A 24924-nucleotide genomic window follows, 5' to 3' on the forward strand; every position below is an offset into this window, starting at 1 on the left:
ATATGCGGTTCTCAAATCGAATTCAATATGTGTATTCTCAAGCAGCCAAGTATATACAAAAATACAAATTAAAAAGAGTTAATTAAAATTGTAAATGAGTTATTCCTTTTTTTATTAAAAAATTGTTATAAAAGCATGTTACTTAAACTATTAAACTTTCTAAATAGACAATTGAGAAATAGAGTCCTCTCTCGACAAACAAACATCACGCTTCATAAGTCTCTTATCATACCTGTCCTGCTGTATGATGCAGAAACATTTGAGTTAAAAATTCTTCGAAAAATCCATGGTACCTTACGCGTTAGCGACAAGTATCGAATTAGATGGAACGACGAACTTTATGAACTATACCGCTACATTGATATAGTTAAGCGCAAAAAACTTCAGCGGCTTCGCTGGCTTGTTCATGTTGTGGGAATGAGGTTTTTAATTCGGTACCCACTGATAGAAAATGAGGTAGAGGACGTTAGCATCTTCGGTGCAAAAACCAGTTGACCAACGATTTGGGGCGCTCAGTATTACCAACTGACGACAGCAAGTCATTGATCGAGCTGGTTGGCGGAGGCTACTCGATGCGGCAAATGCGGACTCACGTCTCTATTGGCCAATTAAACAAGAAAGTATTAAACTTTCTACTAAAACACCATATGATATGTTATTTATTGTTTGCCATTTTCTAAATAGTTGAATTTTTTTTAAAAATGGTTTTTAATTATCAACACTTCCATATACTTCCATCCAATGATTTTGGCTTGAGTTTGATGCCATCCTCTTTAATCTTTATAAGACTGAAAAGGGAAACACGGCTTTTATTTGTTTTTCAAGAATATTCCGAAGTAATCCCTTTCTGTACAATAATCCTGGCCTCAATTATTTTCAAACTTCAAATTGTGCATATTTTTTTCAAGGCCAAATAAAATATAATAAACAAAAAAAATATATACTAACTGTATTATTTTGTTTTTACAATAAAAAGAAAGATTAAATAATATGAATGAAAAATTTAAAAACAAAGCAGAGCATGAAAACCGTTGCAAATTGTGTTGTGGTGAATATTCTATAAAATTTGTTTGCGTTTGGTCAAATCATTTTCTTCACCACTCTCGTGTTTTTAGTCAACATTTATTTAGTTATGTTGTGGATTTCAAAGTGTGAGGTTGCAGCGGCTCCGGGAAGAAAGTGATTAAATAAACATTTTCGTTTACAAAAACGCTTTTAATTCTTAATATTAAAAGTTATAAGTAGTTTATGTAAAAAAATGTTTAAGCAAAAAAATCGTGCTTAAATCATATTGATTTAAAAATAAAAATTTTTAAATTATAAAATTTCTTCTGTTCAAATAAAAATGTGTTTTATAGTCATAAGTAAATAAACTTTGTACATATTCTATATATTTTTTATTTTATACTAATAATGTGTATTAAACGAATTAATGAACGATAAAAAATAATAAAAAAAATATTTTTAATAATTTTAAATAAAAAATTAATACATCCTTAAATCTAAAGAAGTTTAAAAATAGATTATAAATACATATGGTATCGTATAAATAAAGAAATATTAAATAAAATAAATATGATGAATATAACAACAAATAAATAAAAAATGAAAAAATATATATTTTTATATAAAATATTCCATATTTTATATGGAATAAAATATTTCACGTATACAAACATAAATTAAATTATAACTATTACGAACTAAATTCTCGTTTAAAAATGTGATCATTTTTCTTAAACAATTTTCTTGGTTGATCCCTCTGATGTGAGTAAGAAGACTTGGTAATGTTTTGAAAAGAATAATTTGACTCATTGCATTATAAAATGTGATTGTGGTATAATTTTAAACGACTGGATTCATAGTTTGTTTCTTATTTGAATTTCCACATTACTCACATATAACTTAGCTTAATAAGATATTTGTTGCAATTTTCTTATTACTTTCTTATAATAAATTTAACTACCTTACGACAAAATAATTAGATTAGAAAAAAAAAACTACTTAAACAAATAGATTATTTTATATATTCTATTCATTTTGTACATTTTAATACTTACAAACCAATTTTAAATACGATATTGCTCCTACCCGCTGATTTTTATAAATTGCATATCGCTCTACCAACTCTTATTAAATTTAAGTGAGGAGCTGACTTGATGCTTTTTGTTTTGCGGTCTTGTGAAAAATATCAAACCTTACATATCTCTTGTGGATTTTATCCAGAAAAGTGAAATCCATTAAGGATTTCAATATAATATGGTAACTACACTACAACGAATATACTTTTTAGCAGCGTGTTTATATACCGATTTTATTTTATTTAGGCAAGAAGTTTTTAAATTTAAATAGATTAGCATTATATAAATTTTTGAGTACAACACTATCAAGGAAATAGTTGTTGAAATTCGACGTACCAGACTTCTATTTATAGTGAAAGATTTACAAGACTAACTGATATAAAACTAACTTTCTTTAAAAAATATTGTAGTGTATAAGACCGAATCCCCAAAATGTTATTAAAGATTAGTAATGCTTGCAAGAAGATTTTCAGATATTTACTCGACTCATATTTTCATTATTGGTGCTTTCTTGTTATACTCGTATAAATATTATGGCTAAATTGTCGTAAGACGACAATTATGAGGACGATATTGTTGTTGATAGTCATTATGATTATATGAAGATAACATTCATAAAACCACTTATGCTACTGCTTCTTGATGACTAATCTATGTGAATTCATAATTACATATATCTGTTATAGTTTATATCTGTGTATACATTATAAGAATTCTACTTTTGTAATAATTAACCCAAAGCTGTGGAAAATTAAATTACTTAAATTAATGTATCTTTAAATAGAGACTGAACATACTTTTGCAATAGAGTCCCGCCTTATAATACAGAACAAAATTATAGAACCATGGTTTTTTGTAATCATTAATATTCACTATTTTCCTCTATCTTTGTGCTTTCGAATTTTTTATATAAGTTATAGAAAAAATTTATAAGGCCAAGGATATTTTATTGCAATTATTATCAATGGAGTTATTTCTGTAAAGTCGTTCATATATGGTCTAGGATGTTATATATTTCTTTTATGTTTAAATGAGAACCAGCACGAAAAGGGTACAATTAATGTTCAATATTCTAAAAAAGTTCTATAATTTGAAACATCTTAAAAAATCGTTCTGTTCAATAATGTATTTGATATGTATGCGATCGATCTTTGCGCTCTGATTGCCACCTAAATTGTTTGTTTAGAACAATTTGAGGATTGTATGCTTTAATTTCAAATTAGTAGCGGATCGCATGCTTTCAATTATTAACCTTATACAATACAATGAGCACCACGGCTATAGTTATTTCAATATTCTTATATCCGAGCGATATTCAATGTTCTATAACTCTTATTTGGTACAAATAACCTTTACAGATCCCAATATTCCTGAATATTCCATGAATTTTTGCCTACATATAGTGAATACATATTTTGTTCTTCGATCTTTAATTTGAAATACATATTTCTTACATGTTTTAAGTTTGCTCGGTTTCATTGGTTTCATCGGTTTCAGACAATAACAATGTCTTCGTTGTACTCTTTTTCGGCTTATTTTTACATTTCTTCTAACTTGTATCTGGCGTACGGTGAGCAGATATGCTGTATAGCACGAGAGTATCTCCTAGCAGTGTGTGTATCTCAGCAGTCTGAAGTTTAAAATAGCAACAACGGTTCAGTTGATGTTGATAGTTCGTGGCGGTTAGTTCAGATAAATATTCGCATTGCAGCGCAATAGAAACGAACGTCGCTTCTTGTCTCCAGACTATGCTTGTGTCTGTCTGTTCGCTACATCTCAAGTGAAACGAAAAGTTAGAATTTCTTAATTTAACCTTCACAGACTGCTAAACACATTCGCACAAACTGCTGCGAATACTCGTCGCCTATTGACGATAGAACAATTAAAGCGTAAAAATGATCAAATAACTATTAAATTAACAACACGAATATTGGAAATAAATATAGTAGTTATAACTTCAACTGAATTTGCTAATAATCAAGGACTTCGATCTACCAGTGATCAGTTTATTTGAATAGTAAAGTGATAACTAAAATGTGTAAAAAAATCAATGAATTAATAATTAACCAAAAAAATTATATAAAAATTGTGAAAAATATCTAAAATTTTAATTCTATGCGCCCCTACTAGTGACTAATTCTATCTACAATAAATTTGCCTACGTACGAAATTATCTATTTTTAGACGTCGTTGATCATTTTGCGTGAAGATGAACTTTTTTCAAAAATTTTCGTTATAATTTTTTTTTCTTAAATTTTTTTGCCTTCTTTTATTATATAATTAAATAATAATAACACAATAAGAAGTTAAAAAACTTAAAGATAAAAATGAAAATGAAAGCGCTTTATATATAAAACCAAAAGGATCGTCAAAAAAGCACCAAAAGTGAATGAATTGAAAAAATATGCCAAGGATTTATGATCTCATCTGTTTGCAGATATTCGAACAACATATAATTTCTGTAGAAATAAGAAACATATGAGTTTTTAATCTTTATTTCTGTATTGACCTGTATTAGCTTTGATTTCTATACAATCCAAATAAGAAAGAAAAATAAAAATTACATAAAATTAAGGAAGCTATCTGTTTCAAATAAGTTACTGCTGGGATGTTTGATTAGTATATTTAATCTTAAAGTTTCTGATTTGGACCACTATTTAGTGCTCTAATAAGCTCTAATAAATCAAGAGCAAATAAATACTTTTATCTAACGATAATTAATTAATATTGTATAAGTACATTCAAGAAATTACTCTTAATGGTGACTTTTTTCATTTTTAATTAAATACTTGCAGCGAAACTTTGGTTTTAATTACAAATAACAGTATATCTTTAAGTTTTTATTGGACCTACGTTATAGTCTGGTAGTAATCATTACGATCATTTACATAAAGTAAAGAATAAAATCAAAAACATTATTCCTCCTATACTTTCTTTTTTTTTATTAATAAATATTAGCCTGAATATATCAGGTTTAAATTAATAACCTGAAAAAATAGACCAAGTCCATTAAAATTTTCTGAACTGCCAATACAATAATTAATGAATTATTTCATGAATAATATATATAAAAACAAAGTGTTCAATTAACTAGCGGAATTATGGTTGTGTATAATAAACTTCTATTTTATTAGCCATTAATTATTTTTAATATATTTTAAATGTATTAAGGATTTTTTTTTAGCTAGTTTAAATAGTTCGCGAATAATGTATGTTATAAGGGACTATTATTATTAAAAGATGTGTTCAGCAGAAATAGTCAGTTCCTAAATCCATTCTTCCTTTTAAACATGTTCAGTCCAATATTCTGTGTTTTACTTGATTTCTTCGTCTTTACTTCCATTTTACATATTCATGGCGCCTTTTTTTGTTACCCTTCTAGGTTTGAGGCATACATATATCATTTTTGATTTCTTATAATCTTTTTAATTGAATCTAATTTAACGGTTTTGCACTCTCAGTACAGACATACACACTCCCAAACACATGTGTATGTGTGTTTAGTGTAAAATATTGAAAAAGTCATTAGCAAAAAAAAAACAAAAACGATTTCAAACACAAGCGTTCTTCTTTCTCTATTTGAAATACCGATGAGGGCACGATCGTTACTGCTCATGTGTTTGGCATATTAATTTATTAGATATTTTCTTCTGCTCTGAGTTTTAGTTTTTCAAGTTGAAATTCTAAAAACGAATTTATTATTTTTCATTTTGTACGTTTTTATTTATTTTTTGTAATACTAAAAGTATTGCCTTTGTTTTTGCATTTATTTTATAATTTGTGTGTTTTGTCTTTAAGCCAGTGAAGACACACAATTTATGTGTAATGAAATTTTGTTTAACAATTTTAATTGAATAACTTGAATCGGACACCATATGGTGTATATCACATTCGTAGTTGTAATTTTATAGTTTGTAATTGAGCAAATATTACAACAACAATAATAGCAGTCCGAAACTTATTCATTGATCATTTACATTCGTATCTACCAGATGCGGAGGTTGGTAATACTTGGCGCCCACAATACGAGTACAATAACTAGAATATTTCGATTCGTTCCAAATAAGTATTAGATTTGTTTAATAATAATTTTCATTTTTTTTAAAGCAAAATTTTTGACTGTTTTCGTGTTGTGGAAACTAGATGGAGCTTTTTATTTAGTATGTTAAGTTGATTCATATATGTTTTTCTCTTTCGCCATACGGAACAGTTATTGACATCATCTTAAATTAATAAATATATTCAAAAAACACGAAAAGCGAAAAATATGTCCAATATCTGAGATCACTTTACCCACACAATAATAATCAAACGTGAATAGATATAAATGTGTGTTAATATAAATTCAAATTTTTAAATTTAAACCAAGTTGATTATTTATAACAATTTTTATGAAAAATTTGAATTAAATTAATTTAAATGAAAAAAAAAATTTTTGTTGGTAAATTTTTACAAAAACAAAATTAGCTTATCGTAGACCGTAATGTTTTAATCCCTGTGTTAACGCTCTTAATACTTACTTCTGCTGGTTCTTGCAAATCTTACTACAGCACTTGAAAAGATACTTTAATAAATAAAAAATGTTTTGAAACTTAACAAATAATTTAGGTAAAATCTGACATTTTTATTTATAAAGAAAAAAAGCCTTCAGTATTAAATGTACATATATTTGTATTATAAAAATTTAATGAAAGAATTTAAAGTAATAGGGAATTGTATTATTCTTTCGTCAAATTCAAATTCTACCAAATAAAAGTGTTTTAAATAAACAAAGCGAAGTGAGATCACCAAACAACAATAACAACAGCAATACAAGTGCAATGCAAGTTTAAACACGGACCACATATCTCACCAAACAGCCTAAAGAGAATGATGTCGGCAGCGCTGCCAGACGTTCGTTACCACCTACCCACCTTCCAGCAATACGCTAACGCTTTTATGTTATTCATCTACATAATTACTTTGCCTACACATCGGTGTGTAGATCATTTCGACAAAAAACAAATACAACAGCAATAAGCATAAATATTAAAAGTTTATACAAATAAATGCAAAAATGTGTGTTCAGAGAATTAACATATTTAACGTCACTTTATTAAGCTCTTAACAGAAATCTAATTGGAAAATGATAATCTTATTAGATTTGTGCTTTAAAGTAGAACTCAAAACAAATGTAAACAAAAAAGTAAATTGTATGGCTGAAAGGAAATAGCTTCGTAATGTGAAGCTGCAAAGCTCAGAAAATTAACAGCGAATTCTTTGAATATGAGAGAATTTTTTAAATTTTGTTGTTTTATCAAATTTAACCAAAAATGTTGCTCATGCCCGTATTCTTGTTTTTTGGTTGTTGATTTTATCTAAATATTATCTTTTAGTGTTTATTGTTGCTTATTGTATCTTTTATTTAATTTTTAATTGCAAAATATGTTTGCACACGTATATTACGTCAACATTGTTTCGTGTTGTGACGAATAATGTTGTTGTTGGTTGCTTTGTATATTGCTTGATTGACAATATAAACAACAATTAATGTGTTAAGTTTGCTAAGAAAAAAATAATAACAAAACCGCTGAAACGAAAAAACTTGATTTCATATTTTAGCTGAAAATGTATTAGCCAAGGTTAAATTGGCGGCAGTAACATAGCAAGTGGCGCGCTGTAGCAGAGCTTTCGGCATTGTGTGGGCATCTCAAATTTGCAATAGTGTTGAGCAGCACCTCAAACAACATGAACATAAAAAAATTGCAAGGGTGGTAATAAAGGTTGATAAGCTGAAGTTTAACCGCTGTTGTAATCTCTGTCTTTCTCTTTTTTCTCTCCCGTATGTCTTACACGTATATAAAGCAATTTTAAATGAATTAAAAAATTTATAAGTGTAAATACATATAATGTTTTAATTTGCAAAAAATAAAAAAAAAATACATTTTTAATTGATTTGCTTTTATCAACATTATGAATTTATAAAATAATAAGAATAAAAATTTTTATAAAACTGTTCTGACACAAAGGATGAAAATAATATCATAAAAAGTTATAAAATAGTAAAATGTTTTGTAAATTGTTTTAAATACATATATAAACCAATTGGAATGATGTAATTGTATGATTGTGCTTAAATTCATTAGCAAAATTTATTTGAAAGTTATTAATTTTATATAAAATCTTATTTTTTAGTATAGCAAAATATACAGAAAATCAAACAGCAACAATTTTTTAAATAAACGAAATAATGTCGAAAATTGCAACATAATCGCCAAAACATTTAAATTTTAAAATTAGTGATTTAACAATTAAGAAAAAATTGCAATTTAAATTACAAAATAAGTTTATAAAATAATAAATATCTTATAAAACAAAATGACAAAACAGTCTACACAACGAATAAGGCCAAAATGGTCACTGCCATTGATCCAGATCTTAGTTTTACTCTTCTCTTGCTGCCTTACATGGCTGCCGCAGCACAGCCATGCTTATAATATTGACCTGCCTAGTTATATAAGACACATACGTGAACCAAATACCATGTTTGGATTCAGTATAGCGTTCCATAAAGGCAGAACTGGATATCCCCCTTCAAATTCGTAAGTATTGAATATTATACACTAACATATTTTTGTATATTATATGCTTACATGTAACATGGAATATAAATTGAACATAATTTTAGCATAATTCACAATTATGTTATGTTATGAGAAAAAAAATACTTATAATAGAAATGGTATATCAAAACTCAATATTAAAAATTACTAGAACTATATTAAAAAATTAAATGTAAAGTATGAGTGTATATTATAACATAGAATCAGGTAAAAATGTTAAATGATGAAGCTTTTGAGAGGCACTGACATTTATTGCAATTTCTTCCTGAACTTATTTAATTTGTCACATTTTGATTTTTGTTTCTGTTAACAATTATTTAAGAGCTAGTCAAATTTAATTAATGTTAACTAATCATGATTTATTAGTAAGAAACCAATTTTATATGGAACAACGTTCAATCCAAGCTTCGACTTTACCTAAAGCCCGAAATCAAAATTAATTGCGGCATTTGCAACCGAAGATACTGACACTGACGCTGATGTAGCGTAACGTCCACGTCCACTTACAGCTTCCGTTCAGCATCGTAGTGAGCCATGAAATTAAGGTGACATAATGGGCATAATTAACAAATGCACGTGTCGTTTGTAAGTCCAAAAGCTAACTTGAAACTAATAATTACGCTTATCGGCGTTGCGGGTTGACTCATGCATGTCAAAAAGACCAAATAAATGCACCTTCATTGGATTTTGGAGAATCAATTAATCATAACCATTAATTATTTTAATAATTTAAATAATATGAGCTCATTTGTTTATGTTGTGTGATGTTGTATGAATCCTCCAATTATTCTAAGAAATTCTAACTTCTCACTTTAATAATGGTGATGGTTAAGCGATTTAAAAATAACTTATTGTGCTCGTATTTTATTTTAAAAATTTTGATTAAACGCTCGCTATTATTTACATTTTTCACTTCTTTATTGTTTTGTAATTTTAAGCGCGGTTTATTATTTTATCTGTATTTAAAGAATTTTACATGTGAAAAATATTCCAATATATGTATGAACTATTCAAATATTTATGATGTGGATTTGTTTAGCTGGGGTATCCCATGAGGAATGATAAGAATTTCTTTTCAGTTTCTGTAATTAACTTTTATCAGTAATTATAGCTCAGAAAATAAATGACATAATTCGTCTTCCATCGTTAGAGTTTAATGCGTTTTTAAATTGTTATTTTCATTTAATTTTTCTAATAATCACTTAAAAATTGGCCGGGAGGGAAACATTTCTCAAATGCGGTGAACTGTGAAGGCACTTTAAGATTGATACCGAAAGACAGATGTAATGTGACAAGCCGACTGACAGGCAGATAGGCAGATAGGCAGATAGAAAGACGCAATAATAGGCTAACTGATAGACTCATAGAAGCTGATAGCCTTTTGCACTGCGGCATCATTGTTCACTTAAAGCTAAGCAAAAGCTGCACTGCTCGCAGCACATATCTCATGACTTCAAGTGGAATGAACAAATGGTGCTCTTTGCCTTAACACACCCAAACGGAAATATTGCTGCGAATAATTGTGTAAAAACCGAAAGATCGATTTAGACTAACAAACCTCCTTTCACTTATTACTCAAGATACAACTTAACTGTGTGATTTTTTCTATTGCAGAATTATGCAATGAATCTAAAAATGTATGAACACTTTAACTGTAAACTGAAGATATCGAGCATCAAAAATATTTGAACCCTAGTCTTCATGTAGTTTATTCTTCACGTCTTTGGTGTGAAGAGCTGAAAAATCTGCTAATATTTTCAATCATGTCTTCTAATGATTTGTGGGCGAGTGTGCTTTAGCAGCTCGCGACTGAAATTTGGTCATATAAGTTTTGAATTCTTTGGTATGGGAAAATTGTTCAAAGAACTGTTGAGGTCAATGTGAAAAATAATAAAAGATATATTATAAGAAAAATAGTGAAAACTTCGTCTTAGTTTTATAAATGTATTGGCGCTAAAATTTATTAATGTGGATTTAAAGTGAACTTTTAAACGAATAAATTGTTAATATTGTTTATCATTTGTGTGGAGAAAGATTTTAGCTTCTCACAGTTATTTTAAGCTATTAAGCATTTTAAAATCTTTAAGACAAGAAAGGCCGAAATTCATAGAGGTTTTTAGCAGTTCAGTACTAAAAGCGTTCAAATATTATTGTAAGGTAATGCAGAGAAGGAATCCAAAAGCTTTTAAAAAAACATTTAAGAAAATTCAGCGTACAATACAAATAAGCGACGTTACCTAATTTGCTTTTATTATTTTAATACCTAAAGCAGAGGAAATAATTACAGATGTTTACAATTCACATACAAAGTTGTACTGGGGCAAGACCACAAAGAATCTTTATATGCGCTAAGATACACAACTAAAGTTACAGTTAAGCAATACGAATATGGTCGGACATTGGCATAGATATAGGCAAAGCGTTTAATGTCTTAAATGAACTGTTGAATAGCTGTGTACTGAAACAAATGCACTTCAATTTGAATTGTAAACAACGCACAGTGATGATGCCTCATACCCTCATTCAGACGAACGAAGCAGGTCAGAAGAAATGGTTTGAAGCGTGAAAGCAAATATGACTTATACAAACGCTTTTAGATACACAAATTACCTGCCTTATCATTTTTTAATAACATTACAGACAAGAGACTAGAAATCATGATGTTAAATAATAAAAAAAATATAATTGTACTTTAATCTTTCGGAATAACTACGTAGAACACAAGATTGACTACTGCACGCACTTCAGCACTTGTAATTTAATTTACGTTTGATGACAATTACGAGCATTTTTATTCTTGAATTCTATTATCTGAAGTGCCATACTTCATCTACGCTTTGAAGATGACACGCGTTCCGATTAAGCAATTCACTTATCTCTTTGTGGTAGTTGAGCGATTCCCGTTCGTATAGCGAGTCATATAGATTTGCTTTGGAACAGTTTTATGGTATCGCAAGCACGAAATAACAATAACAACAAAGAAGAACTGAAATGTAAACAAACAGAATCACGCCCAACAGAGAGTACAGTACTGAAAGAAATATGCATTCCAACAACTAAAGATCTGAAGCAACGAGGGGAGACTAGCAGTCGTTTAACATTTCATTAAGTTCATCAATTATACAATTTATTATTTATATTGCTATGAACTTCTCACTGAGTTTAAAGCTGTTACTCAATGCAGCTGTTTATGTACCGCAATTGAAGTGATACAGCACTAGGTGAAATTATATTGAAGGATCATTGGAAATGGAGTGCGTATTATTACAGAACACCATTTCAAAATGTTGAATATAAGTGGAATTTTAAAATCTTTTCAGTATTTTTTTGAATGTCATACACATATAAGTTGGGAGAATGTACCAGGCTTAATATCGCTAAAATCGGTACGTATTTTAGAGACAAACAGTTTAAACGTACTAATGTTATAAATGATAAAAGTAATAGTTCCTTCTTTTTTGAGAAAATCTGTTCGGTTCAACTCTTGTGAACGGTTGAACTTTAATTGATGCTATGAGTATTATTTAGTCATTGATAATACGTGGTTTTGAGACATAGATCTATATACTCATTTAACCACCTTTCATGGCAATGCAATTTGCTTAAAAGAGTGAACTGAAAAGCAGTTGATAATGGTATATATTATTCAATAATGCCCGTATTATTATTATTTTCAAACAATTAATAGAGATCTTTAATTTGGGTTGCGTAAAGGTAAGATGGCTATCACAAAATGTGAGAACCTAATTTAACTGAATGGTACATGTAGGTACATTGTAAATTGTAAATTGAAAAATAAAAAACAAATCAATACGCGAAGTTAAGTAGTTCTTTTTTGTTACTACTAAAATTTTAGATGGATAACCCTATGATAGGGATGAACAAGATACTGAAAGACCAGATATATCGTGTTTTCTTTACGCTTTTTATAACTGAATGTTATAATTATTATTGAGTTAGTTTAACTTGTTTGTGTAATGGCCTTTACTACAGTTGCCTGTATATAACCTCTCAATAAGGCTTTATATCCTAAGATTACGGTTTATCTTATTAACTGATAATATCATTCATTCATTTTCAATATTCTTTTGAAAAATTTTTACACTGAATTAACTTTAAATTTACTACAATATATATTAAGAGTTAAGAGTAATTTAATGCAATAAGTATAAAAATAATAAAAGTAAAAAGAACTTTAAAATTGTGTATGAAAAGTAATTAAACTTTTCTACAGATTAATTGTGTCATTCAAATTACAATAAAATAGTTCATTATTATTTCTGTATTACATATATTTTCTCATAAAATGTTAATCTAATATCCGATCCACCTAATTTCCCAGTCAATGTCCGTTTAAAGTTGTAAATTGCATAGCATTTACGAATTCGTTCAAATGAGTGCAACAACTTGGACGGGCGTCTTGCCAATTCAGCACATGACCGATGCACATCTTTGGCAATGAGTAAATTTCCACAAAAGCAACAAGTTTCTCCTTAACTGCTCTTTTCCTTATCAAGCTGAGCGCATTCTTTTCACACTAAATATGTGCATTTTTCAATTGAGTTGGTATTCTTGTCTGAAAGTCTGAAGTGGATCTAATCCATTGGATCAATCACATTAAAATTGAAGTAGCTAAGTGAATTTGAAGTTTTGCTGCGCTAAGCTCATATGTTTGCAATAATTGATTGATTGTATACACAGTGTATACTACACTGATCTTCCTCAGAAGTGAGCAATGGTCACAACGAAACTGTAATCAACCGCAATTTTCCACTTCTGTTTGCCGCCAGTACTGCTATTGCAGCATCACTAAAATGTGGTTCTTTATGTTGTTAATGCAATCAGTGCTGGAATTATAGTTAAAATAAATAAATTATTTAATTGTGAAACAAGAAAACTAACAATGCCAATAATTATAGTTTCGAACTTATGATTCTATAGCTTCAATACGTGTTTTTTCTCTGTGTTCTTAATAAAAGATAAAGATTAAAATAAATAATAGTCAAAGTACCAACTAACAATACTAAAAATTAGGATAAAATGAAGACATAGCAAAAGTGCTAGCTAACTGCATAAAAACACAAACCATATTAAAAAAATTGAAGGAAATGTGTTGATTAACAGCACTAAATAAAAATTTAAAAACTTTAAAGCATTTTAATTTCCCAAAAAATTGCAAAAAAATCACTATATGAACATTTTGAATGTTGCATAACTGTTTCATTTGCTTTCTATGGGAGCTGAACCCTGGTTCAGTAAACCCGCATACGTATTACTTAATATCTATTAAGAATTAAGATTGTACTATTCATATCTCAGCATTTGCTTTCTGTCAGGCTACAATCATTCAGATCTGGCTGCCTCGAAAAAATCCGCAACTGGGTTATTGCTGTGACATTTAGTCATCATGTGTACAATTTATGACAATTACGTTTGCTACTATTGGCCGTAAGGCAACTTCACTTTATGCATTAAAATAGTTACGCATCTGTGCATAACGGATGTCAGACACGATTGACTATCTACAGGAGCACCGCAATTCATCTACTTCAACGCGCTCTGGCTCGTAATTTTATCTGGGTTTGATTTTTTATAGCAATACGACATTCTTATTTGTTTACTTTTCCTCTTTGTTTGTTAGTTTGTTGGTTTGTTGGTTTGTTGGTTTGTTTTCATTTGTGACAATTTTCCACAAATAATGAAAATAATCTCAATAATTTTAGGTTGTCTCGGAACGTGCTAAGTTTTTATTGTTGCTAGATATTTATCTACAAATTGGAAACAACAGAATTGTTTGCAGAGACCTACCATCAAACCAAAGATTAAATATTGAATTTGGGATAAAAATCATATATGTATATATAAACAATGCAGACAGGAATCGCCTTCTTCTTCGCTGCCTAAAAGTCAAAATCGGTGATTGCGTTGAATTACGTGAAGAGTGACCAATACCAACAACAACAACTACAACAATAGTGCGTGCAATGCATATGAGTTCTCCGTTTGCCGGAGAGAACACAATTCCTGTGCGGAAGTGTCGATATATTGCTGCAGTTCACAGCAAAAAGGTGTTGCTTGGCGAAGTCAATGAATGGAAAACCCCTCTTTGTTCTACCGTCTGTCCGTTGTCGTTTCGTCCGTCTGTGTGCATGTTAAGCGCATGGTTGATTTCAGTTGAACAATCGGCAATTGTGGCTACAACAAAAAGTCAACATGTGTTCGAAGTTGTTGTTGTTGTTCTTGGGAAAATAAAAGTATTTTCATTTTAAATGGTACTAAAGAGCAGGGGCGTGTTTATTTTTATAAGGCAGGCGCATGCGTGCAGCTCAATCAGTTGATTCAGTAGTTCATGTATTTTTAAATTAATTTAAAAATATTTTGAGTTTGAGTGCATACAAAAATTAATTATTTTTAAATAAATGTTGAAGAACTTTAACACTTGAAGTGCGCTTTCCATTAATGCAAACCGGCGCAGGAAGTAGTATTCACAAATTAACATAGAAAAAGAAAGTAAGTTTTCCTGGAAAATTGTTTATTTATCAAATATGAAATTTTTTGTATCTGCATTGAGCCATTAGAAATGTTTACAATACAAATTAACTCCGTTCGCTTAACATTTATCTGAATAAAATAAAATTTTGTGTGTGGAAAATTTAGTATTGAATTGATATCACTTAGTGAAATACGCTGGCATATTTATTTTATCAGATACTGTAGGAGTTGATAAAGGATCAGTCGCTCTCGCGCAAGTCACTCAGTGAGTGACAGCGACAGAGGAAATCAATACGGGCTGCAAAATGACTTTTGAATTCAGTTTAAGTCGCCTTTGTCTTTAATCAATTTTTCAATGTACAATTTCTACTAAGAATGAAATGTTCGATATCAGATAGTTTAGTTATCGTTCAGTATGCACGTGAACTCGCTGCTTATGGTAGGCTCGTCTGGGGTATCATATTCACTCAGTCTACTTGTAACGGATGTTGAGCACATGTAAGGGATCAGTGCGCATTCGAAATGCACAAATATAAAATGCAGTTTAATTTTAATTTTTATGCTCATGTTTATTCATAGCACTTAAAGTCGTTCCATATTTCATCGTTTGCGAGTGACTGCAATTGACTGTAATATACGAGCCATGAATACATTTTACAACTTCATTGTAGAAATTCTTGCTTACTCGTAATTTTCTTAATGTGAAAAATGTGCTGCTTGACTTTTGAATTTTAATTTAACATTGAACTCTATTTTCTCTATTTTTATTTACTTTCTGACCTCCAGAAAGTGAAAAAAAAAACATTTATATTCAGAAAATGACAAAATCTTAAAATAGATATATTTGCATATGTTTGTATTTATTATAGACATAATATGGAACTAAACAGATATTTATATTTCAAGTGAAGTCGGAACTTAAGTTTCTTACATTCTATATACTATTTTATCTATTAACAATTCCTTGAAAATTTGTTCTAATAAAAAAACTTACTCAGCCAATTAGTGTTGCAATTCAGTAACACAAAACGTGTGAGATATTTTGCAACGAATTGCTTCAATTTAAACGAAACTTGCGTCATAATAACTTCGAAGTAATTGATTTATACAGCAAAATCATAAAAAATTGAATAAGATATTTCTCCCCTGCCTTATTTACATTACAAAATGATTTCGAATAGAATGGGCGAGTATTTGATCACTGAGTCAATAAATGTGCTTACGCAATATCACTGCAATTCGTTACATTTTGTTCAGTTACAGTGGAATGAGAACAGCTAAAAGAAGTAATTGAATATTTTTAATTTGTAATAAATTTGATTGAAAATACTTATATACTAGTACTAGTATATACATAACGTCCTCTTAAGCAATAAGCGGGACATCGGCACAAGCAGGGTCCAAACGTAATAAGTAACATATCTAGCTACGATTCTTGCTGTGAACTGTGAACGATTAATACTTCTCATCGCGCAGCGTAGGCAGCGTGAGGTACCTATATAGAGATATATTTACAAATCCATGAATATCTCTAGGTGTTTGCAAACTAGTGGTGAATCTTCTGTAAACTATTTCAATATACAGTCGGAGTCATAAGTCTACAAGCAAGCAGTACAAAAAACTTTGTTTAAAAACAGCAGAGATGACGATGCTTTTATTGGCAAGGGTACCTAAACATGCGATCAAAAGTCTACAAGAACTTGGTATTTCTGCAGTTCTAAGGCGAGTTAAATGTTAATTGGTGAAAATTTAGATTGAGTCTTATTGTATATGTGGTATTTAATCATAAAACTGCAAAAAATTTTTTTCTGCTTAAAATATATACTAAAAAAATGGCAATGGTGTCTCACCGGAAAAAAATAAGCGTCGTTGAAAGAAAAATCATCATAAAATTTTGGAAGAAAGGGATGTCGAACCGGGAATTTGGACATTTGTTTGGAACATCGCACTGTTCGGTCCATACCGTGATCAGAAATTGGAAAGTTACCGGTATTATCACGTCAAAGCCGCGTTCTGGTCGCCTGTCGAAACTCACTCACCGTAAAATCCGCTTAATATTAAATTCGGTAAAGAAAAATCCACGTTTGACAGCATTGGAAATTGTAAGTAATATAAAGGAAAGCTTTGCAAAAAATAATTCCGTGGTCACCGCACGAAGAATTTTGAAATGTGCCGGTTTTCATGGTAGAGTAACACGAAGGAAGCCTTACATATCTTTAATTAATCGAAACAAGCGCATTGCTTTTTAAAATAAATATGTAGGTATGCCGGAGGAGTTTTGAAATAATGTGCATTACTCCGACGAATCAAATTTCTGTGTTTCTAGCATTCAAGGATGTAAATTATTATGGCGTAAGCCAGGTGAAGCATACAATAAACAAAGTCTTTTCCCAACTGTAAAACATGGAGGTGGTTCATTGGTGCTCTTAACTTTAGCAGAAACGATATTAAAACCTACACTGAACTTCTTACAGGACACAGTAGACTTAATTACCACAAGACGATTATAGATACGGTAGAAAGTGATTTCTGTCGACTCTGTCATGAGGAGAAAGAAAAACCAGAATACATCCTATGCACCTGCCCAGCGACGACAAGACGTAGACTCGACTACTTTCGAAGGGGATCTTAGTCCCAAATCAAATAGGTACAATTAAGCCCACAGCAATTACGAGATTCGTAAGTAGTCTAGAATTGTTTTAGTTGGGCCTTTAGGCGTACAATAGATTTTTTAGGTCGGGGTGCATTCATAGCCTATTATTTAATAATAATAATAATAGTCGTAAAAGTTATTCTTTTAGTATTTAAGTAAATAATTGGTTGCATTATAATTTGATATACATTTAACATACTAAAGGTAACTTGTTCAATATTGTCAACCGATTCAAAATAAATTGAGATATTTAATTTGATTCATATAAATTTGGCATGAATCATCGGTGAAATGCTACTTTTCAGATATTTGCAAGCTGCCAAAGTGACGAATTCACACTGGTAAAGCAAGTATCGTTGAGAAGAAGAACACTAAGTTTCTGTTAGATATACTATACATAATAGAAAGGAAAAAATACATTAAAAAAAATGTTTTTGGCAACTTATCAATTAAACAAAAAATAGATACGCAAATAAAAGAGTTTTTTATTTTCAACGGCAGATGGGATGACTCACTAGTAGAATGAAAATTATATTAATAATTATTATTTTATTTAATTAATTTCGACTATTTATTAATGCAAACTTTAAATATATAAAAAAATGAACTAAATGCTAGATAAACAAAACATTAAAGAACAAGAAGACTCTTGAAACGTTTAGAAAACGCTTTAGGAAATTGTTAAAACTTATCCACTTCCAAAATAGTAATAAGCACATACAAACTCCTTTCATCGAATAAACTGGAGAAAGATTATATATTGTTTAAAAGGTAACTTAATAATTTCATATCAAGAATTTAAAAAGGAACGTATTGGTATTAGTTTCCCCAAATTCTACACATATATGAGTATAGTGAAGATTAACTTTTATGAATATATTCATTCTTTTTTATTTCTGGTTGATGTCACTGATGTCTTCATGTCATCAATGATTCACTGATTAACTTCAAACAATTAAATTTTTTAACTAATAATTATTAACTCGAAATAAGTACTTAATTCTAACAGTTACTTTTCTATTGATTTGTAAATAATATCGCGTCATTCTATGTACTCACTTTGAATGGATTTTAGAAGATTATAAAGTCTGTAACATTTTATTTATTGAAAATACATTGGTTTTGTGGTTGTTTTTCTAAAAGGTTGAAAAGTTTTCAAATGCAACTACATCTGTGCTAATTTAACAATTTGACAGAACAAAAATTTAAGCCCAATCAAAAGTGTTAGTAAAAACATTCTTAATAACTAATAATTAAATTTTGTACATTGTTAACTGTCTAATATGAGTAATGAATGGAAAATAATAGTACATAAGTTAAAATATATTACTAGCAAGAATTAATTAGCTTACATTTAATCAGCTTTTTTTTGTATATACAAAACATTAAGGCTGATATCATAAATCTCCTCAGTATCTTCCTTACTATCGTACTTAATAATAACATATCTCATCTTTTAAATTATTAAAAATGATAAAGATAAAATCGTCTGACAAGATATCTTTGCATATCTTAGCAAACTACATAAGTTATATCTTATAAATGATAAAGTTAGAAATGAAATTACCACATTTAGATACATTCTAAGTTATGAAAATTACGTTTGTATGTATGTATATTTACATGGAAAGAAATTTTTCAGTGCTAAATGTGAAACTACAAATTGTGTAGCTAATTTTTTTTTTGGATTATTATTGCTTTGAAACACACCCCCTCTAAATTTTGAATGAAGTCCACATTTATGTAAAAGTACATTGCACAAATGTTAAATATTAAATTTGCAGTATTTGGACAATTTCGGAGCCACATCAAAGATGAGGGTTAGTTTCTATTATTGAAACTCTGAAAGTGCTCATCCAAATATAAACATCGCGAGAGAAGGGTCGGGTCACTTACGTTGGATGAGTTTTAAATACATTTTCAATTTTGCGGACTCAATGAATGCCAATGACAGCTGTCAAAATTTTACCGATCAATTACAGCATTAGTTAATTAAAGAAAATATATTTGCACAAATTTCAGGGTTAAATAAAGGCAAAATAGAAATCTCACATAAGCCTCAATAAATGTAAACAAACTCGTTGAATAATTTTTTAATGAATTTTGTTAAACATGAAATATTGCAGTGTATCTGATATACATGTTTATGAAATTACCATGCCATGGTGCTCTGTAAAAGTTCAGTACTCATGCAGGCTATATAGATACAAGATATCTTCCTAGATTGAAGTGCGTTCTGCATACACCAAACAACAGAATAGCATGAAATACATTGCATAGATTATTCTAAATTGCCATTTTCGCTGAATATTTTAACATATCTGATTATGTCGTGTTCTCATAAGAATTCTCAAGCACCTAAAATATATGCACATGTAAAGTTTATCAATTTTTTTTCTCTAAAAATTAAAAATAAGATGAATTTAAAAGTAGTCGGGACGCTAGAGTTACACTGCAGCTGTGGTTTTAAATCCTTAATAAAATGAGAAAAAAAAATATGTTACACTATGAAAAAACTTGCAAATGCTAAATCGAGGCACTCTACGCTGGAATCTGTTGATAGATGCAATTTTTTTTCGAAAAACTGAAAGTCAAATGCGACCAATAATGGAAAACAGCAAATTTGAGCCAGTATATTTAAAAAACAAAAAATTTTGATAATAAATATTTATTTTTTGAATAATACACATGAAGAAATACTTGCAAATGTATTCACTTGTTTTTTTTTTCATTGCAAGAAATGTAAATCAGAAAAACTTAAAGTATTTAATTTATCCGATCTTCAGTAAAGTTAATAAAGAGATGACAATCATTTTAAATTAGTTGAGTGCACAGATTGTCACTTGCAAAATAAATGCAACAAAATTTACAATTATTGTCACATGTCACATTCGAAAAAAATTCATTTATTAGTGAATTTATGAATGCAATGCTCAATTCGTTCATTCATAAATTAAATGATTTATATTGAAGTACTTTGATTTATTTTTTAAAAAAACTTTAATTATGTATCTTTTTTTTGTAGATTGATCGTTGGTGCGCCCAAATTTGATACCTCATCTTCTCAGCAAGGCGTGTTGGAAGCTGGGGCTGTGTTCAAGTGTGGTATGAACGATGGGGACTGTAACTTAGTTAAATTCGATTCTACAGGTGAGTGATCAAAGTGATTTAAATGGCATATTAGTAGATGTAAACGTAGTCCTAATAAGTTAATACATGAATTAAAATTTTGCTTATATTTATATATAAGTACATCATATTATAAAGTAATAAATATTTACTTGTATAAGAGATCTATTAATAAAATACCAATAAATCAATAAATACCAATAAAATTATAATTTGAAATAAATCAGATACAACTGTTGTAACAGATGTAGTAAGTTACTATATTTCGACATCAGTTATTGTTTGATAACTGTTTTTAGATATTAAGAACTTTGTTTCAATTTCATCTAAAACTATTTATTAAATGTTATTTATCTTCTAAGATCAACAATTTCGTTTATTTACTAGTATTATCAGTTAGAGTTATTGTACTTAAATTTCTTATAAATATTGTGTTGTGTTTCGTTTGGCACCCTAAACGAACTTGGTTAGCTCTTTAAGCCGAGCTTTATATTTCACGGTATGTGAATTAAACCCCCGCTTGTATTGAACCTGAAAGTGTTCAGAGAAAGCACATTCCGCTTACCATGTTAGTAGAATCTTCATAGTATGAGTAGTAATTGTTTGCTTCCTCAACTAAGCGAACTGATATTCAAGATAAGTTTGAAAAAGTAATTCCACGTTTTTTAATATATCTCTTCCCTATCATTATCAACGATTTTTTCAGTATTTTTCCAACGATTATCATTAGTTTCGTGTATTTTATTTTTGAAGAACCTTTAAATTGTACTGTACTAAAATTTAAAACTATTTTGTTTTTTTGTCTTTTTTGTTCTAGTAGCGACTGAAAAAGCATTCATTTCAGTTTGTAATATAATTTTCATCTTCAACATACTGGTATAGTTCATTGAAAATCTAATTTTCAACAAAAATATCTTTATTTGCTGAGTATTGCACTCCAAAATGTTATTTTATGGCAAGGTTTTTGGCTCTACCACGCGTTCAACATGGTGCACAATCTAATATTTTCATTTTACACATTTATCAATAAAAAATATTTTATTAGCATTTTAGTTCATAAAATACAAACAAAAAAACTAAAAATAACATCAAATAATTTGTATTTTACGACACCTTTCGAAAGCAAAATGGGCCATCATCACTAGAAAATATCTCAAAATGGCCAATGATGCCACCAAAAGAATACGAAAACAAAAACAAAACAGAAACATAAACATAAACACTTGAAAGAAGCAACGTTTCTTTAAGGTTTCTTCAACGATTTAACGATTTCATCCTCTTCTTCATAAATTTGTGGCATGTAAGTTTCTTCAAATACGTATATCACAGAGCAATATTAAGATATTTGGCATGATGATTGTATATCGCCCTGACAACCCACATTAAGTCAAATACTATTTAAATTGATGCCCAACTGGCCTACGCATCTATTTAAGTAAAAAAAACGTCGTCTTTCAGATAGAAGATTTTTCTATTTCAGTACTTTTCAGTTTTGTGACAAATTATCTTCATGCAATCACATCAAAATATTTTTCTCTAACAGATGAGATAACGAGACTTTAAGTATTTATATCTTAACGTCTGATAAAATGCGATAAAATTGCATGTTTGGGACATGCAATAAATATTTTACCGTCAAACTCTTGGTTAATTGCCGAACAGGGGTCACATTTTGTAGATTACTGAACGTGTAATATCTAATATCAAATGTATAGTTAAAATATTAAATATATAGTTGTCAAGTTTTGCAATTGATCAAGATCTTCAAAGAAGGGGGCTCCGAAAGTGTTAAACGCCGCCGTGCAAGAGCTAGGTAAAAACATTGCAGATGGAGGCACTCTCATCGTTTTCCCCACAACTGCGACATGTTTGACTGATATTTTAGCATGGTTCCCTAGTTTACAGAGACCTGTAAGTAAACCTATCAAAATACTGATACCTATCTCTACGGGGTATCTCAATGAGAATTTTGGATTTCCTTTTATCGGAACGTGGCCAGATTGCATACAGATGCCTGCGCATCGTTGAGTCTTCCCATCTTTTATTAAAAATTTCAGTACAGAAGGAACTCAGTAACAGTTTACATGATATTAACGATATGCCCAGATTACTAAGGTGTACCGAGTGAGTCCTGAAGCACCCTTTATGGCTAGCTCGTCTGTTCTGCAAATGCCGACAATGTCTCTATGACCGGGAACCCATATTAGAGAAATATGTCAACATTTCGTTTAGACATATGTATCTTTCTGCACAGTTTTATTAGAAATTTCAAAAGTTGTTTACAAATTTCTTAGTATATGCTGAGCATGTTCCTATCGGTAATCAAAAACTCTTCAATGAAAGATTTATAATATTCGTAAACCAACCTTATGTTGTGTTCTATTGAAGAGGATCTATTTGAAGTCTCAATATTCTGCTTCATTGGGAACCTCTTAGAGAAAAACTTTAGAGAAGTTTTATAATAATTTTCAATTTTGAATTAAAAGTAAATTCCTATAAAACTGTTGGATGATATTTATGAGAAATTTGAATATTGAATTTAGTAAATTCGCTTCTGTTTATACACAACAAAAAATTTTGCAGGCCTAAAACTGAACGTGTTTTAGTTGCTAGATCTTTTTGTAGAAAAATTGGGTAAAAGTGGGCAATTATGCAAAACCACAACTGAATTTCATCTAAAGTTGTCATCGAGTAACGCGAATTTAAATCTTAATAGAAAACAGATGCATACGAAATAAACTTGCAATTTAATTGGAACTATAAATAAAAAACACGACACCATTAGAGAGCTGCAAGTTATAATCGTAATTTGTGCAATGCAGCAAATATCATATTGCCTCATGGAACGGCAGTTGGTTTCAGTCGGAGTAATAGCAACATTATTCGAAAAATATAGCAACAAATGTGTAAGCAAAAACCGCTCCTTGTCGCATTCGCCGATGCCACTCAGACTTCGCACTTATTATGCAAATAAAAATCTGCCCGCAACGACGAGAATAAAGGCCCTTAAAATGTTGCCTTCAATACTGTGGCAAAGCTGGAAACGACTGGTGCAGTATCAAGCTGTGCACGATTTGCTGCAACGGATGCGCAAATAAAAATTATACGCATTTGTGGTAAATGCATAATTGATGAAAACGCGCGTGCGTCTTGCCACATTTGATATACCGCTGCCCGCCGCAGTCCAACTTAAACTGTTTAAGAGATAAAATTCCGATTTTCCTTGACTATAAAGTGCGTAGAAAACAAATGCTTGGCATTTTGTATATGGGATCGCGGTTAGTGTAAATAACAACTTTGATGATGTTGTATAAGTTGAATAGAGTATCTTATTGGATGTTGCGAACTTTGAGCTATTATGTTGAATGATGAACATAGTACACATACATATCTACGCTTATCGAACATACATACAAATGCCAAGTATTCTAAGCATATACAATATTACAAGTAGTTTAGTTCTCCTTGCCAGAAGCGGTAAGACGACCTGGTGCTGCTTTTTTATTTATGCAATATTTTCATTTCACTGCTCCAATATCTTTTTGTTTGCATGCAATGTCGATAAAGTAGCGCGGCTAGTATGGTCATAAATATGGAAATTCATGGTTATTGGCATTGATAATTACTGTGTTGATTCACCTAAGGCATAAACAAACAATTTTTTAGAGGTGATGGCGGGGACAATTTGAGGTGTTAATGGGCAAAAGCACTTCCAACCAAATAGCTACAGTCTTGCGATTCGGTGTAGTATAATTTGACGCTAAAATTTAAGTGGTTACTCTTACTATGAAGGCCTGAAAAGGCAAATGGATTTTAATGCCTTCTGTGCTTTTATCAATGGTTAAGTGTTAAGCGCATGCGGTTCTGTGTAAGTCAGGCATGCAATGAGCAATAAACCGCCTGCTTATTAAATACGAACAAATCATTGACAACGTGATTGGACTTATCAACGCATCTTGCCGCCAGC

The 24924-nt window shown here is 30.0% G+C and overlaps 1 protein-coding gene across 2 annotated transcripts in view; it reads left to right on the forward strand.

Annotated features, from left to right (window-relative positions):
* Positions 1 to 3760: 3760 nt before the first annotated feature.
* The window catches only part of LOC119671921 (integrin alpha-PS2), a 44081-nt gene continuing 22917 nt past the window's right edge, over positions 3761 to 24924 (forward strand). For both annotated transcript variants that reach the window (XM_038082802.1, XM_038082803.1), the window contains exons 1-3: positions 3761 to 3873; positions 8256 to 8662; positions 20854 to 20978. In XM_038082802.1, the coding sequence (XP_037938730.1) occupies positions 8439 to 8662; positions 20854 to 20978 (349 nt within the window). In that variant the 5' untranslated portion in view covers positions 3761 to 3873; positions 8256 to 8438. The remainder of the gene's footprint in view (positions 3874 to 8255; positions 8663 to 20853; positions 20979 to 24924) is intronic.

The sequence above is a fragment of the Teleopsis dalmanni genome, chromosome 1, assembly GCF_002237135.1.
Source record: "Teleopsis dalmanni isolate 2A chromosome 1, ASM223713v2, whole genome shotgun sequence".
Classification (NCBI taxonomy): Eukaryota; Metazoa; Arthropoda; class Insecta; order Diptera; family Diopsidae; genus Teleopsis; species Teleopsis dalmanni.